General features: G+C 44.2%; 1 protein-coding gene across 1 annotated transcript in view; it reads left to right on the top strand.

The window, feature by feature from the left end:
* The window catches only part of TMEM132E (transmembrane protein 132E), a 127,928-nt gene extending 116,297 nt beyond the window's left edge, over window positions 1–11,631 (top strand). The window contains exon 9 of the mRNA XM_074188951.1: window positions 420–11,631. Within this exon, the coding sequence (XP_074045052.1) occupies window positions 420–1,472 (1,053 nt within the window). The 3' untranslated portion in view covers window positions 1,473–11,631. The remainder of the gene's footprint in view (window positions 1–419) is intronic.
* The last annotated feature ends 6,752 nt before the right edge of the window (window positions 11,632–18,383 follow it).

Below are 18,383 nucleotides of genomic sequence, written 5' to 3'. Positions count from 1 at the left end.
TTCTTCATGATCCCACATGGGGTTTTCTTGGCAGAGATACTGGAGTAGATTATTGTCATTTTCTTCTCCAGCTCATTTGACAGATGAAGAAACTGAGGCAAGCAGGGTGAAGTGACTAGCCCAGGGTCACACAGCTAGTGAGTGTCTGAGGGTGCATTTGAACCCAGGGAGATGAGTGTTCCTGACTCCGCGTCCTGTGCTCTAGCCACCATATTTGTCATGATGAATGACTGGGATGGTTTAGATTTAGAGTTGGATTTGGTAACCTCCACTCCATTCGTGTTAGAGCAGTCCTCCATTCCCTCCACCATCACGCTTTACCCAGGGTTGCCCCTCCCCGTCCTCCAAAAGGACAGTAACTTTGATGACATCGCCCCCCTTCTTTGCCTTCCCCTTTCCCTGGTTGTCCCCCCTTTTAGGAAGCCCTCCTGAGCCTCTGGCTGTCCTACAGTGATGGCACCACAGTTCCACTGTCCCTCTACAGTCCGAGAGACTATGCCCTGCTGGTCAGCAGCCGAGATGAGAGGGTAGCCACAGTGACCCAGGACCGGGCCTTCCCCCTTGTGGTGGCTGAGGCTGAGGGTGAAGGCCTACTGCTCCAGGCTGATCTCACCATTGCCGAGAGCTGTCAGAAATCCAAGAGGAAGAGTATCCTGGCCACAGCAGCAGTAGGGCTTCGAGTACATTTTGGGAATGAGGAAGAGGACCCCACCTATGACTACCCAGGCCCGAGCCAGCCTGGTCCAGGTGGGGGTGGCGGAGACATTGAGGATGAGGTCATGGGGGCTGGCCGCCCAGGCACTGCTTCCCCTCAGGGGCCACCCACGCCAGGCACTGCTGGCCCGGTCCACACTCCGACAGAGGATTTCCCACCCATACCCACTGGCTTCACTCAGATGCCCAGGGGGCTGACGGACCTGGAGATTGGGATGTATGCCTTATTAGGTGTCTTCTGCCTGGCCATCCTCGTCTTCCTCATCAATTGTATTGTGTTTGTACTCCGGTATCGACACAAGAGGATCCCCCCCGAGGGTCAGACCAGCATGGATCATTCCCATCATTGGGTCTTTCTGGGTAACGGACAGCCCCTGAGGGCCCAGGGTGAGCTCTCACCACCTGCAGGCAACCCTCTGGAGGCCGTGCCCCCCTGCTGCCATGGGGACCACCACAGCAGTGGCAGCTCCCAGACCAGTGTTCAGAGTCAAGTCCATGGGAGAGGGGATGGCAGCTCAGGAGGGTCAGCCCGGGACCAGGCAGAGGACCCGGCCAGCTCTCCCACATCCAAGCGCAAGCGGGTCAAGTTCACCACGTTCACCACAATGCCCTCCGAGGAGCTGGCGTATGACTCGGTTCCTGCTGGAGAAGATGAGGAGGAGGACCTGAGGTGGGGCTGCCCAGATGTGGCAGGGGGCACGTTGGCTGCCCCCCAGGACCTGCACAACTACATCCGAAGAATCAAAGAGATTGCTTAGATGGGTGAGGCGCTCCCACAATGACCCTAAGCCTCCACTCCAGCCCCATCAGCTGCTTTTCCGGGAAGAGTCTGCCTCAACCTCCCAGGCTTGTTCTGGGCCTGGTTGGATTGGGTTTTATAAATCCTAACCTGCTCCCCCACCTCCTAACTTTGAGTTAGGCCCAGGCAGGGCTGGCTCTGAGGCCTTGTCCCTTCCCCTCCCTTTGCAGTTGGTTTTCCCTCTGGGGGACTGACCCAGTAGAAAGGGATTGAAGGAGGGGCCCCATCTTCCTAATCTCAGTGTCTCCATTGCCTTCTAAAATCAAAGAGTGAGAAGAGGCGGTGTGTAGACGAGAGACAAAAAGAAGTTGGGGGAAGGAGAAAGAAGCATGGGCTTTGCCCTGTGTGTCCCTCCCAAGCTTTGTCTGCCCCCAGGATTATCTTTTCCATGGGGGTCTGCTTCCCTCTCCTTTTGTGGCCCCCATTTCTCCTCCTTCCCTTCCCCCAAGCTGCACAATGACTTTTCTCAAACCTACATTCAGGGATTTCTGTCCTGAGGATGGGGATGAGGGGACTCCCCCCATCCCTCCTGAGGGATGGAGCTGCAGAGTTGAAGAATTGGGGCTGGGTTGGGAAGTCATACCCCCCTAATTGGTAGAGAGTCCCTCTTCAGATGCTGGGAGTCCTCATGGGGGAGTCTCCATGGGAGTCAAGGTCAGAGCCAGACTCTGCCATCCTCACCTTGCCCATACCCTCAAATCTCCTTTCCTTAAGGATTGTTGAGGGCTTCTCTCCTCTTGCCTCCTTCCCTTGGAGGCCCTGGGCAGAGAACTGGTGTGTGGGAGGTGTCTACTCTGTCCATGACCATTCCCCTCCACCCCCCAAAATTCATTGCCCAGAGAAGGAAGGGGTCCTGGCAATGAGACGATCCAGAAAGGGTTAAGGGGTGGAAGAGAGAAGGGGGAGAGCCCCATCTGCCCATATTCTCTTGGCTTCCCCACAATGTCTCACCCCTGCTCCCAACCCAAGGGCACTGCCCTTACTTTCCCAGTTAGGTGGGAATTCTTCTAACCCTGTGATTTCCTCAGCTAGGTTTTCACCACGCCTTAGCCATGGTCATGGGTTCGCCAGCTGTTTATTCCTTTTCCGGGTGGGGTGGGAGGGTGTGGGAGGCGCTAGGAGAGGCTGCCTTTCTTCCCCTCCACCAACACAGACCCCCATGGGGTGGGTCCAAGGGTACCAGGAGACATATTGTCTTTAAGGGTGGGAGCTGAAGGTATCAGCATCACCACCACCACCCTGGGACAGCTGGATTGGACGATGTGACTTCTCAGATGTGATTTCTCCATTTGGGTTTTTACCCACCACTGTGTCTGATTTTTCTTAAATAAATAAACTGAAGAGACAGGATGGGGCGGGAGCAGAGGGACCCGGAGAACAGATTGCTTCACACCTGGTTGTTTTGTTCTATACACAAACTCACATGCGGTCATGCATGCCCCTTTCCCTCCTCAAAGATATAACTGTTTGACATGGAAACACAACTAGAAATGGGCCTGGGGTGAGTGGAAGGGAGAAGATATATATACACAAGAGGATAGGTTTGTTCACATTACTTACTAAGTCTTCTAGTGTGAAACTGGCCACAGATAAGGGGGGAGAAGACTATATGTAGGATCACAGAATGGTGGGATAGTGGGAACCTCAGAGACCAACTAGCCCAACCACTTCATTTTACAGATGAAAAAACTGAGTTCTCAGCATGTTAAGGATCTGGTCAAGGTCATTTAAGTGATTTTAACCCAACCACTCTGGCTTGAAGGTCAGTTCTCTCTTCTTTGGGATGTGCTGCCTATCATGGTAGTCAGAAAAATCAATACAAGGACACTCGTGGTCTCTCGTAAGAACTTTAGCTTTATTGCATGACATGAGAGACACTGACCAGAACTGTCCGATACTGAATCCCCTTTTCAGAGAAGGTTCTGTGTCCTAAGAGCAAAGCAGAATTGAAACAGTCAAAAGAAATGTCAGATTTTTTTATTTAGAGAATCCACCCTATTTGGCCTATTTGTCTGTGGTGAATTGCTCTTACTGTCCTCCCCCTAAGCTTCTTTGACCCAATTCCCCAAGTCATACATTTGAGAATCTTTTCTCTTTAATTAGTTGGAGAGGTGAGGGATGAATTGGGCTACATGTGGGTTATTGATGACCCAGACTTCCTTTGATAAGTCTCAATGCAAGAATTTTTATCTTTTGGTGCCATGGAACCCTTGGGTAGTTGATGGACCCCATCAAAGAATATTTTGACTATAAAATAAAATATGATTCAAAAGGAAATGTCAGTTATGAAAGAAAAAAAAAAAACTTGAAGGACCCCAGCTAGATATTGACAGAATAGGTCCTTTTAAATCCCTTTTGAAACCTGGTCTCCACTGTGATTTTTTTGCCCTGTAATGTAGAGCTGTAAGCTCTGGAAGGAAAACAAAAATGCCTAGGTTCAGTTCCAAGCTGTCACCTATCACACCATAGGCAACTCATTTCCCTATTGGAACCTAGTTTTTTTTGTTATAAAATGAAAAAGAATGGGGAACAAGTTGGCCAGAGGGTTGCTAAATTTCCTTCCAATTTTATGATTCCATACTTTCTAGGAATTAGTGAATTTACACTGATGAACTTGTGTCACCCACATCAAAATAGTTGAGTGTTATTCCCCAATCATGGCAGGGAGACATGTCTTGGTACCTTCCCTCTCTTGGGCTCTGAGCCCCCATCAGGAGGAGTCTATAGTAAAGTCATCAAGAAAAAGAATGAATCATAGCAGCATCTGCTGAAACCCAAAGGCCCTCAAGGAGACAAACACTGCATTGGTATTGTAGCCTTGTTGCCAGCTTCATCACACACACAGAGGAGATGTTATCCAAATGTCCATTTGTGACTAATTGTGCCAGGAAAATATGTTCTTGTTGACAGAGCCATCTACTCTGCCAGTTGAAGCATGTACTGACTTTGTCTTCATTTTGCTTACTCCCACTTCCCATTGTTGGTTGCATCAGGAGCAGTCTTTTTATACCAAAAAGTTTAATGTCCAGAAACAGTTTGAGCCAGCAGCAAGCTCAGAATCAAGGGGAAGCTCTGTTGAGGTTTTAGAGTGGGATCACTCAGACAAGGGATGTTTTCATCTTCAACGTAGATTGAATTTCAGGAAAGGATTGATCTCACTGTAACTCTCAGTCTTTACAGAGTAGCTTCATTATGTCCCTGGAAGTTCTTTTGTAGAATTAGCAGACACACCTGATCCATGATCCCCAATATTCCTGTGTAGCATTCCCTCCATCAGTGCAGACTTGCCATCCATTCACACCTTCTCATCTTGTACAATTCATGCCAAACTCCTTTCTCCCAAGTATAAGGGATCTACATTAGATGGCAGACAATCCTATGTACCAACATAAATGCAAAAGCATTCCAAAGTCAAAATAAATTCATGGCCCAAAGATGGGTGAAGGGAGCCAACAAATGAATAACCCAAGTGTTGGACAGTTCCCATAAAATATTAAAGCATTAAAAAAATGGTGATTGGAAGATTTTCAGAAAGGAATGAAGGGGAAAGATACAGAATGGGACAGTGGGGTTGAAGTTTGCACAAATAGAGGAGTCCTATGGAAGGCAGTGAAGATGACATTCATGATACGTATGAAGCACTGTCCTGTTGATGTTTGTCCTTCATTCTTATAAAAGACCTTGACATCAGGAAGGTGATGCCATGACACGCAAGTGAATTGGATTTGAGTGAGGGGAGAGGGAGTTATGCTAAGTCACCAGCCTCAGTTTCTCCTCCAGAGTTATCCGGACAATAGATCAGGAAGACTGGAAATGACCATGGATGCAAGACAATCAGGGTTAAATGACTTACCCAAAGTGACGGAGCTAGCAATTATCAAATATCTGAGCACTGTCCTAGAGATCTGGGGAAGACGATTCTTTAATACTTCAACAATCTGTAGCCACCATTGTGGACACTTGCTCCATTCTACCATTTCAAAAAAAGCATAGTTGATAACTCAGAAGGTGTATCCATGATACTAAAAAACTATATGACCCTGAGCAAGTTGTTTGACATTTCTAAGTCTTAGGGTCCTCCCTTATAAAAATGAGAGAGTTGGATTAGATATCCTTTAAGGTCCCTTCCAGTTCTTAATCTATAATCTGATCATTCTCCAACAGTTTAGAAATTTGTCTTCAAGAGTTCTAGTAGTTCCCAAAATTTATAACCCTGTGGCAAATCTGATAATTATGGGTCTATAGCTAATGAAAAAGAGCTAAGAGATCATCTGGTCCAGTGATGACAAACTCAAAATGAAAGGCCAGAAAACCACACATAAAAATCCCCACGGGCTGTATATTGACTTGGAAAATTTCATATTAACATTATTTTCTATTATAGTTTTTATTGATTTTTTTAAAAAAATATTTTAATCTAGTTCTGGTCCTGGTTCCTTCCCCTCCCCACCATTTTACAAGGATTTGAGTTTCACTTCCTATTGATGCCACCAAACCCACTAGCTAGGAAATCATTCCTCTTCCCTTTCCAGCTGCCTGGATTAAAGAGAGAGACCTTAGAAAGTATGAATGAATTAATGAGTGAATCAAGAATTTATTGACTTTATTATTTCACAATGTTCATTATTTAAATTGGTACATATAGAAAAGCAACATAGTCCCTGCTGTCAAGAAGCTCACATTCTTGTGGAGGAGATTAGAAATCATGTACTCTATTTTACAGATGAAGAAGCTGAAGTCCAGGGAAGTTTTGACTTCCTCAAGGACACACAGCTAACTAGTGTCATAGGATCATGATGAAATTTTGTAGATGAGGAAACCAGAGCTAAGAGAGAACAAACAAGTTATCCACATTAAGACCAAAATTAGAATGTAGTCTTCTGACTAAACCAGTACTCCTCCCACTTCACTACTTTGCTTTTTATTTATGCTTTCTTATTTTTCTTGTGTGCTTGAGTAGTCTCTACTCCACTCCTTTGTCTTATTAGTGATCTTTAAAATAGAACACAGTTGTCAGTCTTAGTAAGGCTAGTTTTTGTGAGACACACATAGCCCATCCCTGGGCCAGGACACTCCAAGCTTTTCTATCTTGTTATTCCCTAGTGGTATTGTCCGAGTGACCCAGTCCTCAAAGACTCAGGATCATATCGACAAAATGTCAGGAAAGAAAAGATAAACTGCCCTTAAAGGGCTTTTGGACTAGCAGGAGAGATGGTAGATGCACAAATGACCAATAGAACAGGGGGTGCAATATAGCCTTATTTGATCATCACAACCACACTGGGAGATAGGTGCTATTATATAATTCCTGTTTTGCAGAAGATAGAAGTCAAAAAAAGATAGTCATATAGCTGGTAAGTGTCTGAAGTTGGATTTGATCTCAAGTCTCCTTCACTATTCATACATGTAAACAAGAATCTTGGGGAGTTTCAGAGAAGGCAGAGGTCACGTTTAGCTAAAGAAATTGAAGAAAACTAGAGAAGGGACACTTGGAAAATTGGCTAGGCTTTCAACAAATGAGGGAAGCATCTAGCTGGAGATTTACAGTAATAATTCCCCTTTAAGATTTCCAAAGCACCAACCTCACAGCAACCATATGAGGTGAGAAATGTAGGCATTATTATCTCTATTTCACAGATGTGCTAGTCGAGACTCAGAAAGGGAAAAAGGCAGAATCTGATGCATTCCTATGGAGGATTCAGACCCAAGTCCCCTTACTCCAACACAACAGACTTTCCTTAGGTAATAATAGGAAATAATGCTTTAGAAGATAGGGTGGTGTCCTTGCCAAGTTGCAGGGAGCATTGGTGCCAGGCTGAGAAATTTGGAGTTTATTCCCCAAATAGTTTTCAGTTAGCTATCTCATTCATCTTCTTGGTGTCAGACAGGTTCAGGCAAAGCCCAGAATGATTTCTGGAAGAGATTTCCCCATCAGAAAAGTGAGATTTTGGAATAAGGATGGCCTTCTTCAAAGACTGAAAATAGAGAAAATCATTCATTTGATTTATTCAGCAAACATTTATTAAGGCTTTAATTTGTGCCAGATCTTGTGGAGATGAAAATTTAAACAGCCCCTGCCTTCAAGGCTTTAGGTTCTCCTGGGGGTGAAAATAGGAATACAGATAAGTTAAGGCAAAATGTATACAGGGGAATTTTTGTGAGGTAGCAGTGTAAGGAATCAGGCTTCAGTAGCATTTAAGCCTTGAAGGGAAATTGAGGTGAAGAGAGAGGGCATTCCAAGGCTGAGTTAGACAGCCCATACAAAAACATGGTGATGGGAGATGGCTTGTTGAGCAGAAGGAAGATTGTTTTAACTGTCACAAGTTATGCAAGAAAGAGAGGACACACAGGAAGCCTGGAAAGGTAGTTTGGAACCAGAATGTAAAGGGTTTTAAGAGCCAAATAGAATACAACTAATGTTTGTCCTTCATTTTCAAAGAAGACCATGACATCAGGGAGGTGATGTCATGACAAACATGTGAATTGGATTTGAGTAAGAGGCTGCCATGTTAGGTCACCAGCCTCACTTTCTCTTCCAGAACCATCTGGATCCGGTGGTTAGATATGAATCTGGATGAGTGGAGGTGGCCCTGGATGTGAGGCAGAGTTAAGTGACCTGCACAAGAGTCAAGTGTCTGAGGCTGGATTCAAACTCCTATCCTCCTGACTCCAAGGCCAGAATACAACTACAAGGGAGCTTGGGATCTAGACAGGGTTGGAAAGCAGAGAAGGGACTAAATGATCATATCTGTTCTTGCAAAGCAGTCGACTGAGAGCCAGGGGATGGTGAGGGCATTTGTGGTCAGGTCTCATGGGCAGAGCCCTCAAGTCCCAGAATCCCAACCCTGGCCAACTTCTTCCCTTCACCTTTCACCCCTTTCCACGTGAAGGAGCAGAAACGGTTCCTGGAAACTAGTAAGTTCTGACCCCTGTGTAGTTGGAGAGGGAGCATGAGTGTGGGGAAAGAGGAGGGACATTAAGTTAACGGCCCCTTTGGAATGGCCCCCGACACTGAACTCCTCTTTAAAAATTTGTCTTCAACCTGAAAATGAATCAGGGGACCTTGTAAAGAATCGTTATTGACAGAGAGCTGCTCTGGGAATGCTTGGGAAACTAGGTCCATGAATCAGACCTGCTGCTGAAATGAGATTTCCTGGAAAGCCAGGGACTGGCTAATGAAGAGCTGTGAGCCAGGGAAGGAGGGAGGGAGGCGATAAGAAACCCACTCCCAACCCCTTCGAACCCGTTGCCAGGAGCCCTAGCAGCCTTCTTCAAAGCTCACCTCTCCCTGAAAGGTCTAATTAACCTTTTCCAACTCAGTATAGCTAGCCAGTAGAGCCTCCATATTTGCCCATTTCACTGAAGGAGGGGTTGAGAGTGACACAAGTCATGAAGTCAGTGACACACCCACCCCTGCCCCCATCTCATGTCACAGATGAGGCTATTAAGACTCAAAGAGGTATATCTTTCCTAAACGCACACAGTAAATAGCAGAATAGGTATTTCAACTCCAGCCAAATCCAATGCTCTTAGGAATGATGGCTTGTTAGAGGCCATCGCCACTAATTAGGTGTTCCAGCCTACGAATTGTTTAGTTTTTATTTCACAAGCTGTTGTCCAAAGAAGGCAATCCATAATGAAGGACCTTGTCGAACCAATGCTTCCAAACCATTCAGCTGTCCCATCTGCCAACAAGGGCTGCTTAACCTAGAGAAGACTCAGGGAGGCTATAATAGCTTTCTTCAAATGTTTTAATGACTCTTTTGTGGAAGAGGGGTTAGATTTGTTCCGCTCTGCTCTAAAGAGGAAAATTAGGAAAAATCGGTAGAAGGTGGAAATATTTAAGTTTGCTGCTAAGTATAGCAGAAAATTGCAGAACACGGCCCTTTCCATGGAGCTGGGAACAGAACACATGTCTCATGGGATGGGCTCCAGTCCAACGCTAACACACACACGTACATATGCTAAATGAGCTATTCCCAAATCGAATGGGCTGCCTTGGAGGGTAGTGGGTGTGCTCTTATTCATCATTTCTAAGGAAGATAAGTCAAACTCTTGGGAATGTGGAAGAAGGCATCTGTGGTCAAGCATGGGGTGGGCAGTTGATTTCCATTGAGTTTCCATCCAACACTGTGGAATCTCTGAATCTAAGAACCTGGAGAAAACAAGATTTACTTGGGTGAAGGGACCATGGAGGGAGACAGATTTGGTTGAGTCTGAGGAGTGGTATTAGGAAGTAAAGTGAAATAAAACTGTAAAACTATTGGGGGGGGGGGGAAGATCCCCAGGGGCAAAGCTGAAGAACCAACAAGGGTTGTATTGTATACATTGTAAATAGAGGAACTGCAGCGAGGAAGGCCTTTGCAACTGGTGGGGATCAGGGTGGATTTCATACAAGAGGTGCACCCAGGCTTTAGCTTGAGATTCAAATGACAGACACTTTTGGACACATAGAAAAGGATGGAAAATGCTGTTGGATTGTGTTGGTCATTGGTCGTTTATAAGGGCAGCAGCACTGGATATGGAGGCCAAGGAGACCTGGGTTCAAATGCTGATGGTGCTTCATTGTATCACTGAAACATCAGACAAGCCTCTTCCTCTCTCTGGGTCTGATTCATCTTCTATAAAATAGCAAGGGCAGTCCGGTGGACTGGAAGATTCCCGAACATGTTTTGTCAAAGGGCAGGAAAGGATTCCTGCGCCCATCTTGAGTATCTCTGTCTAACCCAAGGCTGGATCTGTATCAATAGATCTCAATGCAAATATCCAAGAAACCCAGGCTCTGGGCGAGTGGTCACTGGGCTTTCAGGATTAAGTCTGTCAAGATCAGACAATTTTTGTACAACCCAACTTGGTACCAACTCCATTTCCCTCCACTTCCTCCCTCATTTTCCTCCTCCAGCAGGAAATTTCTGGACTTCCTCACTTCTAGGGTTCCCTCCCCTGATGAGAATGAAATACCAGCTGCCAACCAGGTGGGCTCCCAGCCCTCTTGGCTGGCTGGCACCTCATTCCTGTCTGAAGCCCTACCCACACAAGCTGTGTCCTCTCTGGAGGGATTCCATAGTCTGACAATCTGCTCTCAACCTGGCTGCCAGTCTTGCTTTTCTCCATTTTTTTCTGGGGCAAGGTGAATGTTTTCCACTACCCTGGGCATTGCCCACCTCAGTCCAGTATTTGCAACACTGACTCACCCTCTCTTCCTCTTCCACTTTAGGAGAGCAGGGGAGAGGAGAAATGGGTAAAGGAGACAGTTTTAGGAACTGGAAATCCTGGTTAACATCTGTTGTGAGGAGTCCATCATCTCGTTTGTGTACTGAAAGAGGCAGTCAGTCTCCTGCCTTCAGATGGGGGCTAATGGTAGTGATGATGCCCTCTAGAAGAAAAAGAATAGAAGAAACTAGGCATGATTCTTGAAAAGAAAGAGGGAAGAGATGACTTTCAAAAACTAAAATTAGAGTGATTGCGATGGAACTTTCTACTCTCTTATCAACTGGAGTTTGCTATTCAGTTTTGGTTCACATTTTAAGAGGGATAGCTATAGGTAGAAGTATCACTATAATGGTGGAAAAACTCAAATTTGAAGAAATCTGGGATGTTTAGCCTGGAGAAAACCTAATGGTTTACCTAAGTATTGGAGTTGGGCACCCAGTTACTCTTTAAATATCTGAAGGACTGTTCTATTGAAGAAGGGTCAAAGTTATAGTTGTAGAATTTCAGGTATGGGGAGGCAGATTTTGGTCACTAGAAAGAATACTTTAACTATTAGAACTGTTCAAGAAGATAATGGACCTACCTTGTATGGTTCTGAGTTTCTGGAGATATTCAAGCAGTGTCCAATTACATTCGAGGAATATTATGGAGGATATATCTATCCTGGGAAGGGGATTGGATTATGATTGATGTTTCTAAGGTCCATGCTAGCCCTGGGATTCTATGAGCTTCTAGAATGGATTCTGAGGATTTCTATACTGGGGGAGTTTCTTGGATCATCTGTCCCTTCTCAAATGATTTTTTAATTAAAGATTTTATTTATTTTGAGTTTTACAATTTTTCCCCTAATCTCACTTCCCTCCCCCACCCCCCACAGAAAGCAATTTGTCTGTCTTACATTGTTTCCATGTTCTCAAATGATTTGTAAAGTGCTTTGGGAACCTTAAAACACTAAAAATTACTATCATGAGTGTTGTTTTTTATCATTATTGGTATTATTAGCCAGTGATTCTGGGGAGGGGGGAGACAATACATAAGAGAAGGTTGAGGGTGAGTGAGGAAGCCACAAGAGAGAGGAAGGAGTATGAGTGAGATGAAACATGACTGAGAGCCTTCCAAAGTGCCACTCTTAGAGAGAGAGTCACCAATCTGGAGATGAGAGCCTCAGGGCAGATTGTATTGTTCTGGGGTTTTTGCTTTGGGTTTATTTTTAAGGAACCACCAAGAACTACCATGCTCTAATTCCATAAGACTTGGTGTGAAGACTGGCTCACAGCCCTAAAGGAGCAACAACAGCAACAACAAACTCTAAAATTCCATCTACTTTGACTAATGGACTTCTTTTCATTTAGCTAAAGATCTTAGTATCTTATTGTCTTTGTTATGGATCCTCCTACTTTCCTGTTATTTCATCAATGGGGGGGGGCAGTTAAAATTAGTTGATCATGGCCCTCCTCATCAACTCTCCCTCGCCCCTGCATTTACATTATCTCATTCGATCCTCATAAATAATCTTATAAAGGAGAAATATCATCATCCACCCCCATTTTACAGAAGAAGAAAAAGAGACTTAGATGAGTTAAATGATTTGTCCATGGTTACATAGTGTCAGAGACAAGATTCAAACCCACATTTCTCCAGCTCCAATGATCTTTCCAATACTCCTTTGTGTACTAAATCTGTGATGTTGAGGTCTCCTGTTCTTCCTCTCTCTGAGCTTAGAAGTGTTTATAAATTGATAGAAGTCTAAATGAGGAGCTAGGAAGTCCTGGATTTAAATCTTGCCTTGGTTATTTAGTAACTGAGGGATACTAGGTTCTATGGGCTCAGTTTCCTCATGTCTCAAATGAAAAGGCTGGACTGGATTAACCTAAAAGGTCCCTTTCAGTTTTGAACTGAGGATTCAATATCTCCTAAATTCTGCCCCAAATTCACTGTTTCCAGATCATGGTAGAGGGAAGGAAGAGAAGACAAGGGGCTACCTCTGGGCTTAGAGAATGTACCTTTGACCAATCCTTGTCCACAGAGACACCTTCATCCTTCTCTTCAAAATCTTGAGCCCTTTGGTTATGGCTCTCCTTTCTCACTTAGGGAACTGTGGGCTGGATTAATACTTGGGAAGTCAAGTTTGGGCTTCCTCTCTTCCCCCACCCTGGGCTCAATGCCCATTCCACTATTGTAGGCAGTGATTGGGGGTGAGAATCTGGGCCTCAGGGCTAACGGGATTGTTTGGCTCACCACGCTCTGAAGGTTTGGCTCTTTTATCTGTCACTTGTCTCTGCCCTGGAGGCTCAATTGTTGGCAGCTGCTCACTGTGTGTGTGGGTTGGGGCACTAAGATGGAATAAAAGGAGGACCTGCTGCCAGCTGCCAGAGAATGCAAGAAACAGAGGGTCTGAATGGACCTCGAGAAAGATCAAATGTATTCATCTTTTATATCCCTGCAGGAATGGACACGACTCCTGCCTTCATGAACCCTCCAGTGTCTGTGGTGTTTGTGTGTGTGTGTGTGTGTGTGTGTGTGTGTGTGTGTGTGTGTGTGTGTGAGAGAGAGAGAGAGAGAGAGAGAGAGAGAGAGAGAGAGAGAGAGAGAGGAGAGAGATTCCTATCATCTGGAAGATCCCAGGAGACAGAGGAGGGGAAGAAATGAAAGCAAATTGCAACTCTCTCCCTCCCCAAGTTCTTTGTAGGTGGGAGGAAAAAGGAAAGAAAGGAAGAATTTTTTAAGTGATTCCTAAACTCCTTTGGAAGCTCCAGTTGGGTGGAGGTAGGAGGAGAGAAACAACTTCTGCCCTCAGTGAGCACCAAGTTGTTCAGTTGCTGTTGCTCACTCTTGTCTGACTTTTCAAGACCTTATGGTCCATACTGTCCTTGGAGTCCTGGCAAAAATACTGGAGTGGTTTGCTATTTCCTTCTTCAGTGGATTAAAGCAAACAGAGGTTCAGTGACTTGCCCAAGGTCATATGGCAAATAAGTGACTGAGGGCACATTTGAACTCAGGTCTTCCGGACCCCAGGCCCAGTGCTCTATCCACTGCCACCCTTAGGGAACTGCCAGTCTGGCACAGTTGGGTGGGATCAATCTGAGATGATTTCCTGAAGAAGATGAACTTTAATTCCATATTTTTATTGGAAGAGAGAGAAGTGGATGTTTGGAAAGGGTTTCAGATGAATTGGTGGGATCTCTTAAATCCCCACCATCTTTCATCTTGGGTAAAAGTTTGCAGGTAGGCAAAAAGAGGCAAGCTCAACCAAGTTTACTAATAGTGCACAGAGCTTGGATGGGAAGGAGATATGATAAGAAATCACAGGAGATGAGGTTGATTGGGTACCATGAGCAGTGAATGCTATATGGAAACCTCTGGAGCCCCAGTGGACTGGAGTCATTTAGATATCCCTGTTAGGAGAGAGAAAACTGAATTGGGTTTCAGATTCAATTTGCTAAAGGCAATTTCAGGGACTGATATTGATGGGGGGAAGAGGATAGAGAGAGGAAGAGTGGAAGAAATGGATCAGTTATATTCAGAAAGGATGGAAAGGACTGGAAACTGAATTGGGGCATGGGAAGGATGGGATGGGGGGCATAGCAGGGACTCTTATCTATCCTCTTTGTCATTTGTATCTCCAGGATGACAGATTCTCCTTCTTCCATTCAAAAGAACAAGGTTGACCCTGGGGTTGGGAATTGTTTATAGACTCCCCACCTCTGCTCCTTCTCACTAGCACTCCTATCTGTAAGGATGTGGTTATTCTGACAAAGCTGAGTGTCTAAGCTGAAAGTTGGTTCAGATTCTATTTCCTGGATCTCTTTCCATCTATTATTTCTCCCCATTCAGTTTGAACCTCCTAAGATGGGCACTGGTTCTAGATTGAGCGGATCTGTATTCAAAGCTGCTCTGATACTTATTAGCTGTGTGACCCTGGAAAAGTCACTTAGCTGTGTAGGTCTCAGGTTCTATTCAAAGTCTATGAGTTCCATCTCTTATGGGATAGGGAAACCTCAGGTCCAGAGAGAATGATGTCCTTGCTTTGTAGGGCAAAGATAGAAGCAGAAATAGAGTTGCAGAGGTGAAAATTGGTGCAACTGGGTGAGAATTCCATTTATTTGGGCTTTTTTTGGAGGTTTCATTATTTTGGGAGAAGCAATTGAACTTCAGTGGCTTGCCCAAGGGTCACACAGCTAGTGAGTGTCAGCACTACCTCACTCTCTGATTCTGTTTATTTGTAGATAGAAGAGGGGGCACGTTAGAAAGAGGGATGCGTGTATTCATGTGTGTCTATGAGCACTGTAAGAGCCTTGTCCAGGGTAGGGAAGCAAAAAAATATAATATGAAGTGTGGTTTAAGGGAAAAGTAAAATCTTCTTTTCATAGATATTAGTGGGAAGCCACAGCTGGAAGAAAATTCTGCAGAGGGGTATATGTGTGTGTGTATGTGTTTATGTAAATGTGCATATGTGTGTGTGTGTGTGTGTGTGTGTGTGTGTGTATGAGTTTGTGTGAGTGTGTCCCAGGGCTCCCCTACAACCTACCTCCCTTGAAAGCCTTGTTCAAAGAACAGACAAAACAAAACACCAGACAAATAAGGTGATTAAATTGCTGCCTTCCTCAAGCATCCAAGGACACATATAGAGCTACACACATATCCAGGCCATTGGAGCAGGTGCAGCAGAATATGAACCCACACTGATTGGAGACTTGCAGCCTCAATGCATTAACCCAAGGTGCCCAGTGCAATCAGGGATGGTATGGAGGGGCCAAAGACCCTTCCTGCTACTTATTCTATCCCAGGAGAGGAAACACTCAGAGACACCTGGGGCAAACAGCAGAAGTGAAGGTGTGTGTGTGTGTGTGTGTGTGTGTGTGTGTGTGTGTGTGTGACAGAGAGAGAGAGAGAGAGAGAGAGAGAGAGAGAGAGAGAGAGAGAGAGAGAGAGAGAGAGATGGGGGGAATATAGATGAAATATAGGATATAAGAATATCTGAAGTTCAACTATGTGATGGAGAGGAAGGAAAAATATACCCTGGGACAGAGGCAACCCACATGCAGCCAGCCCATAGTCATCAAGCAATATATGGCATTCTCCACTGTGGCCCTGAAACAGATTAGAATGTATTTGGACAATATTCAACAAACTACACCAAAAATACAATAAAAACAAATAATGTTACACTTTAAAATAAAGTCAATATGCAACATACAGGGATCTTTATGCACAGGTTAAAGGGTTTTATTTCTATTTGGATTTGGTACCACTGCCCTAGGACACTATAAAGTTTCTAAGCTACCAAAGGGGAAGGAAATAACCCTGGGATAATCCCCTCCACATACAAATACACCCCAATAGTCAATTCATAGGTGGGATAGAAGCTAGCTCTAAAACCACACCATCAAGTGCCCTCTAAAATATCTCAACTTTGGACAGAGTTCCAATTGCCCTTCTCTAGTTACACTTCCACTGACTCTATATTCATGCTTGAAATTAGTCTACCTTAACCTTTGTGAGAGAGGTAGAGTCACAAAAAGAGAAAGGATAGGCTCCTGGTGTGGTGAAGAGGGCACTACATCTTTAGGTCCAACTACAACATCTGTAACCGGAGACCAGAACTTAACATATACAGAGCTGAAAGAACTATCTACTCCAACCTTTTGACTTTACAGATGAGTTAAATGAAGTCTCTAGAAGGTGAATTGATCTGCCTGAGGTCTGAGTTCCAATCTCAGTTCTATCATTAACTTTGGACAAGTCGCTCAATTTTTCTGGGATTCTGTTTCATCCACTGAAAATTATAGGGTTAGATGGTGCTCCAATGGATATAGCACAAAATTGGCAGTGGTTTCCCACTTGCAAGCTGCTCAGCCTTGGGCAAACTGCTTCATCTCTCTAAACCTCAGCTTTTTTTTTCATCTGTCAAAATTCATTAAGCTCCTGTTTCATGCCAACCACTGTGCTAAGCACCAGGGTTACAAAAAGAGGCAAAAAATAGTCCCAGTCCTCATGGAGTTTACAGTCTAATGGGAGAGACAATAAGCAAAAAAAAATGATACAAAGTAAGGTATCTATAGGATAATTAAAAAATAATTTAAAGAGGAAAAACATTAAAATTAAGCGAGGTTGGAAAAAGTTTCCAGTAAAAAGAAAAATGGAGTTCTAATTGGGACTTAAAGGAAACCAGGGAGGTCAGTAGTCAGAGGAGAGAAGGGAAAGCATTCCAGGCATTGGGGAATGGCCAAAGAGAATGTCCAGAGCTGAGATATGGAGAGTCTTGTTCCTAGAACTATATGGAGGCTAATGTCACTGGATCAAAATATATTTTTTGTTTATATTTATATATGTGTATACATATGTTAATATATATTTATATGCATATGTATATATGTGCTGTAAATATATGTGTATATATGAATAAAATAGAAGACTGGAAAGGTATTTTACGAAGGATTTAGAATGCCAAACAAGTGTCTTGTATTTGATCCTAGAAGTGATAAGGAGCCTCTGGGGGTGAATAAGGAAAGACATGATTGGACTTGGTCTTTAGGAAAATCACTTTAGTGGTTGAATGGATTATAGATTGGAGTGGAGAGAGACTTGAGACAGCCAGACTCATCAACAGGCTATTGCAACAGTCCAAGCATGAGATAATGAGTACTTGCTCCAGAATGACAGTATCAGAGGAAAGAAGGGGAACTATTCCACAGATGTTGCAGAGCTGAGATCTCAAGTCTTGGCAAGAGATTGGATACGATGAAGTGAAAGACAGTGAGGGGTCAAGGATGAGTTCTAGGTTGAAACCCTAAGGGATGGAGAGGATGATATTGCTGTCTGCAGGAATAGGGAAGGTAGAAAGGGAGGGATTGGGGGAAAATAATGAGTTCTGTTTTGGACATGTTGGATTCAAGATATCTCCTGGACATTTCATTCAAAATATTTAAAAGACAATTGGAGATTGGAGGTCAGCAGAGAGATTGGGGCAGGAAATGTAGTTTTGAGAATGATCAACATAGAGATTTGATGGTCATTAAATCCATGATATCTGATGAGATGACCAAGTAGAGTGGCATAGAGGGGTAAGAGAAGAGGAAACAGGACAGAACCCTGAGGGATACTTGTGGTTAAAGGGTGTGATCTGTAGCAAATCCAACAAAGACATAGGAGTGGACAGATAGGTAGAAGGAAAACCAGAAGAGAGGAGAGTCCTGAAAACCTAGAGAGAAGAGAATATCAAGGAGAGAATGCACATCAGTGTCAAAGGTTACAGAGAATGAGGATTAAGAAAAGGCCATTGGATTTGACAACTAAGAAATCACTGATAATTTTTGAAGAAAACAGTTTCAGTGGAATAATAAGGTCAGAAGACAGATTATAAGGGGTCAAAGAAGAAAGTGGAAGGAGAAAATGGATGGCCTTCTCTAGGAGCTTAGCTATAAAGGGCAGAAGAGAAATAAGACAACGACAGCAGTGGAAGGTTCAAATAATGATTTTTTTAGAAAAGAAAAACATTGGACATGTTTGTAGGTAGTAGGAAGTACCCCAGTAAAGAAGAAGAAATTAAAAATGAGGGGGAAAGTGGGAAAGACAGAGGGGGTGATCTGTTGGAGGAGACTAGATGAAATGGGTTGGCTTGAATAAGTGGAGGGGTTATTACAAAACAAGGGGCTTG

The sequence above is a fragment of the Macrotis lagotis genome, chromosome 5 (assembly GCF_037893015.1).
Source record: "Macrotis lagotis isolate mMagLag1 chromosome 5, bilby.v1.9.chrom.fasta, whole genome shotgun sequence".
NCBI lineage: Eukaryota > Metazoa > Chordata > Mammalia > Peramelemorphia > Peramelidae > Macrotis > Macrotis lagotis.
Note: the sequence above shows the minus strand (reverse complement) of the source record. Positions and strands in the feature narration are given on the sequence as shown.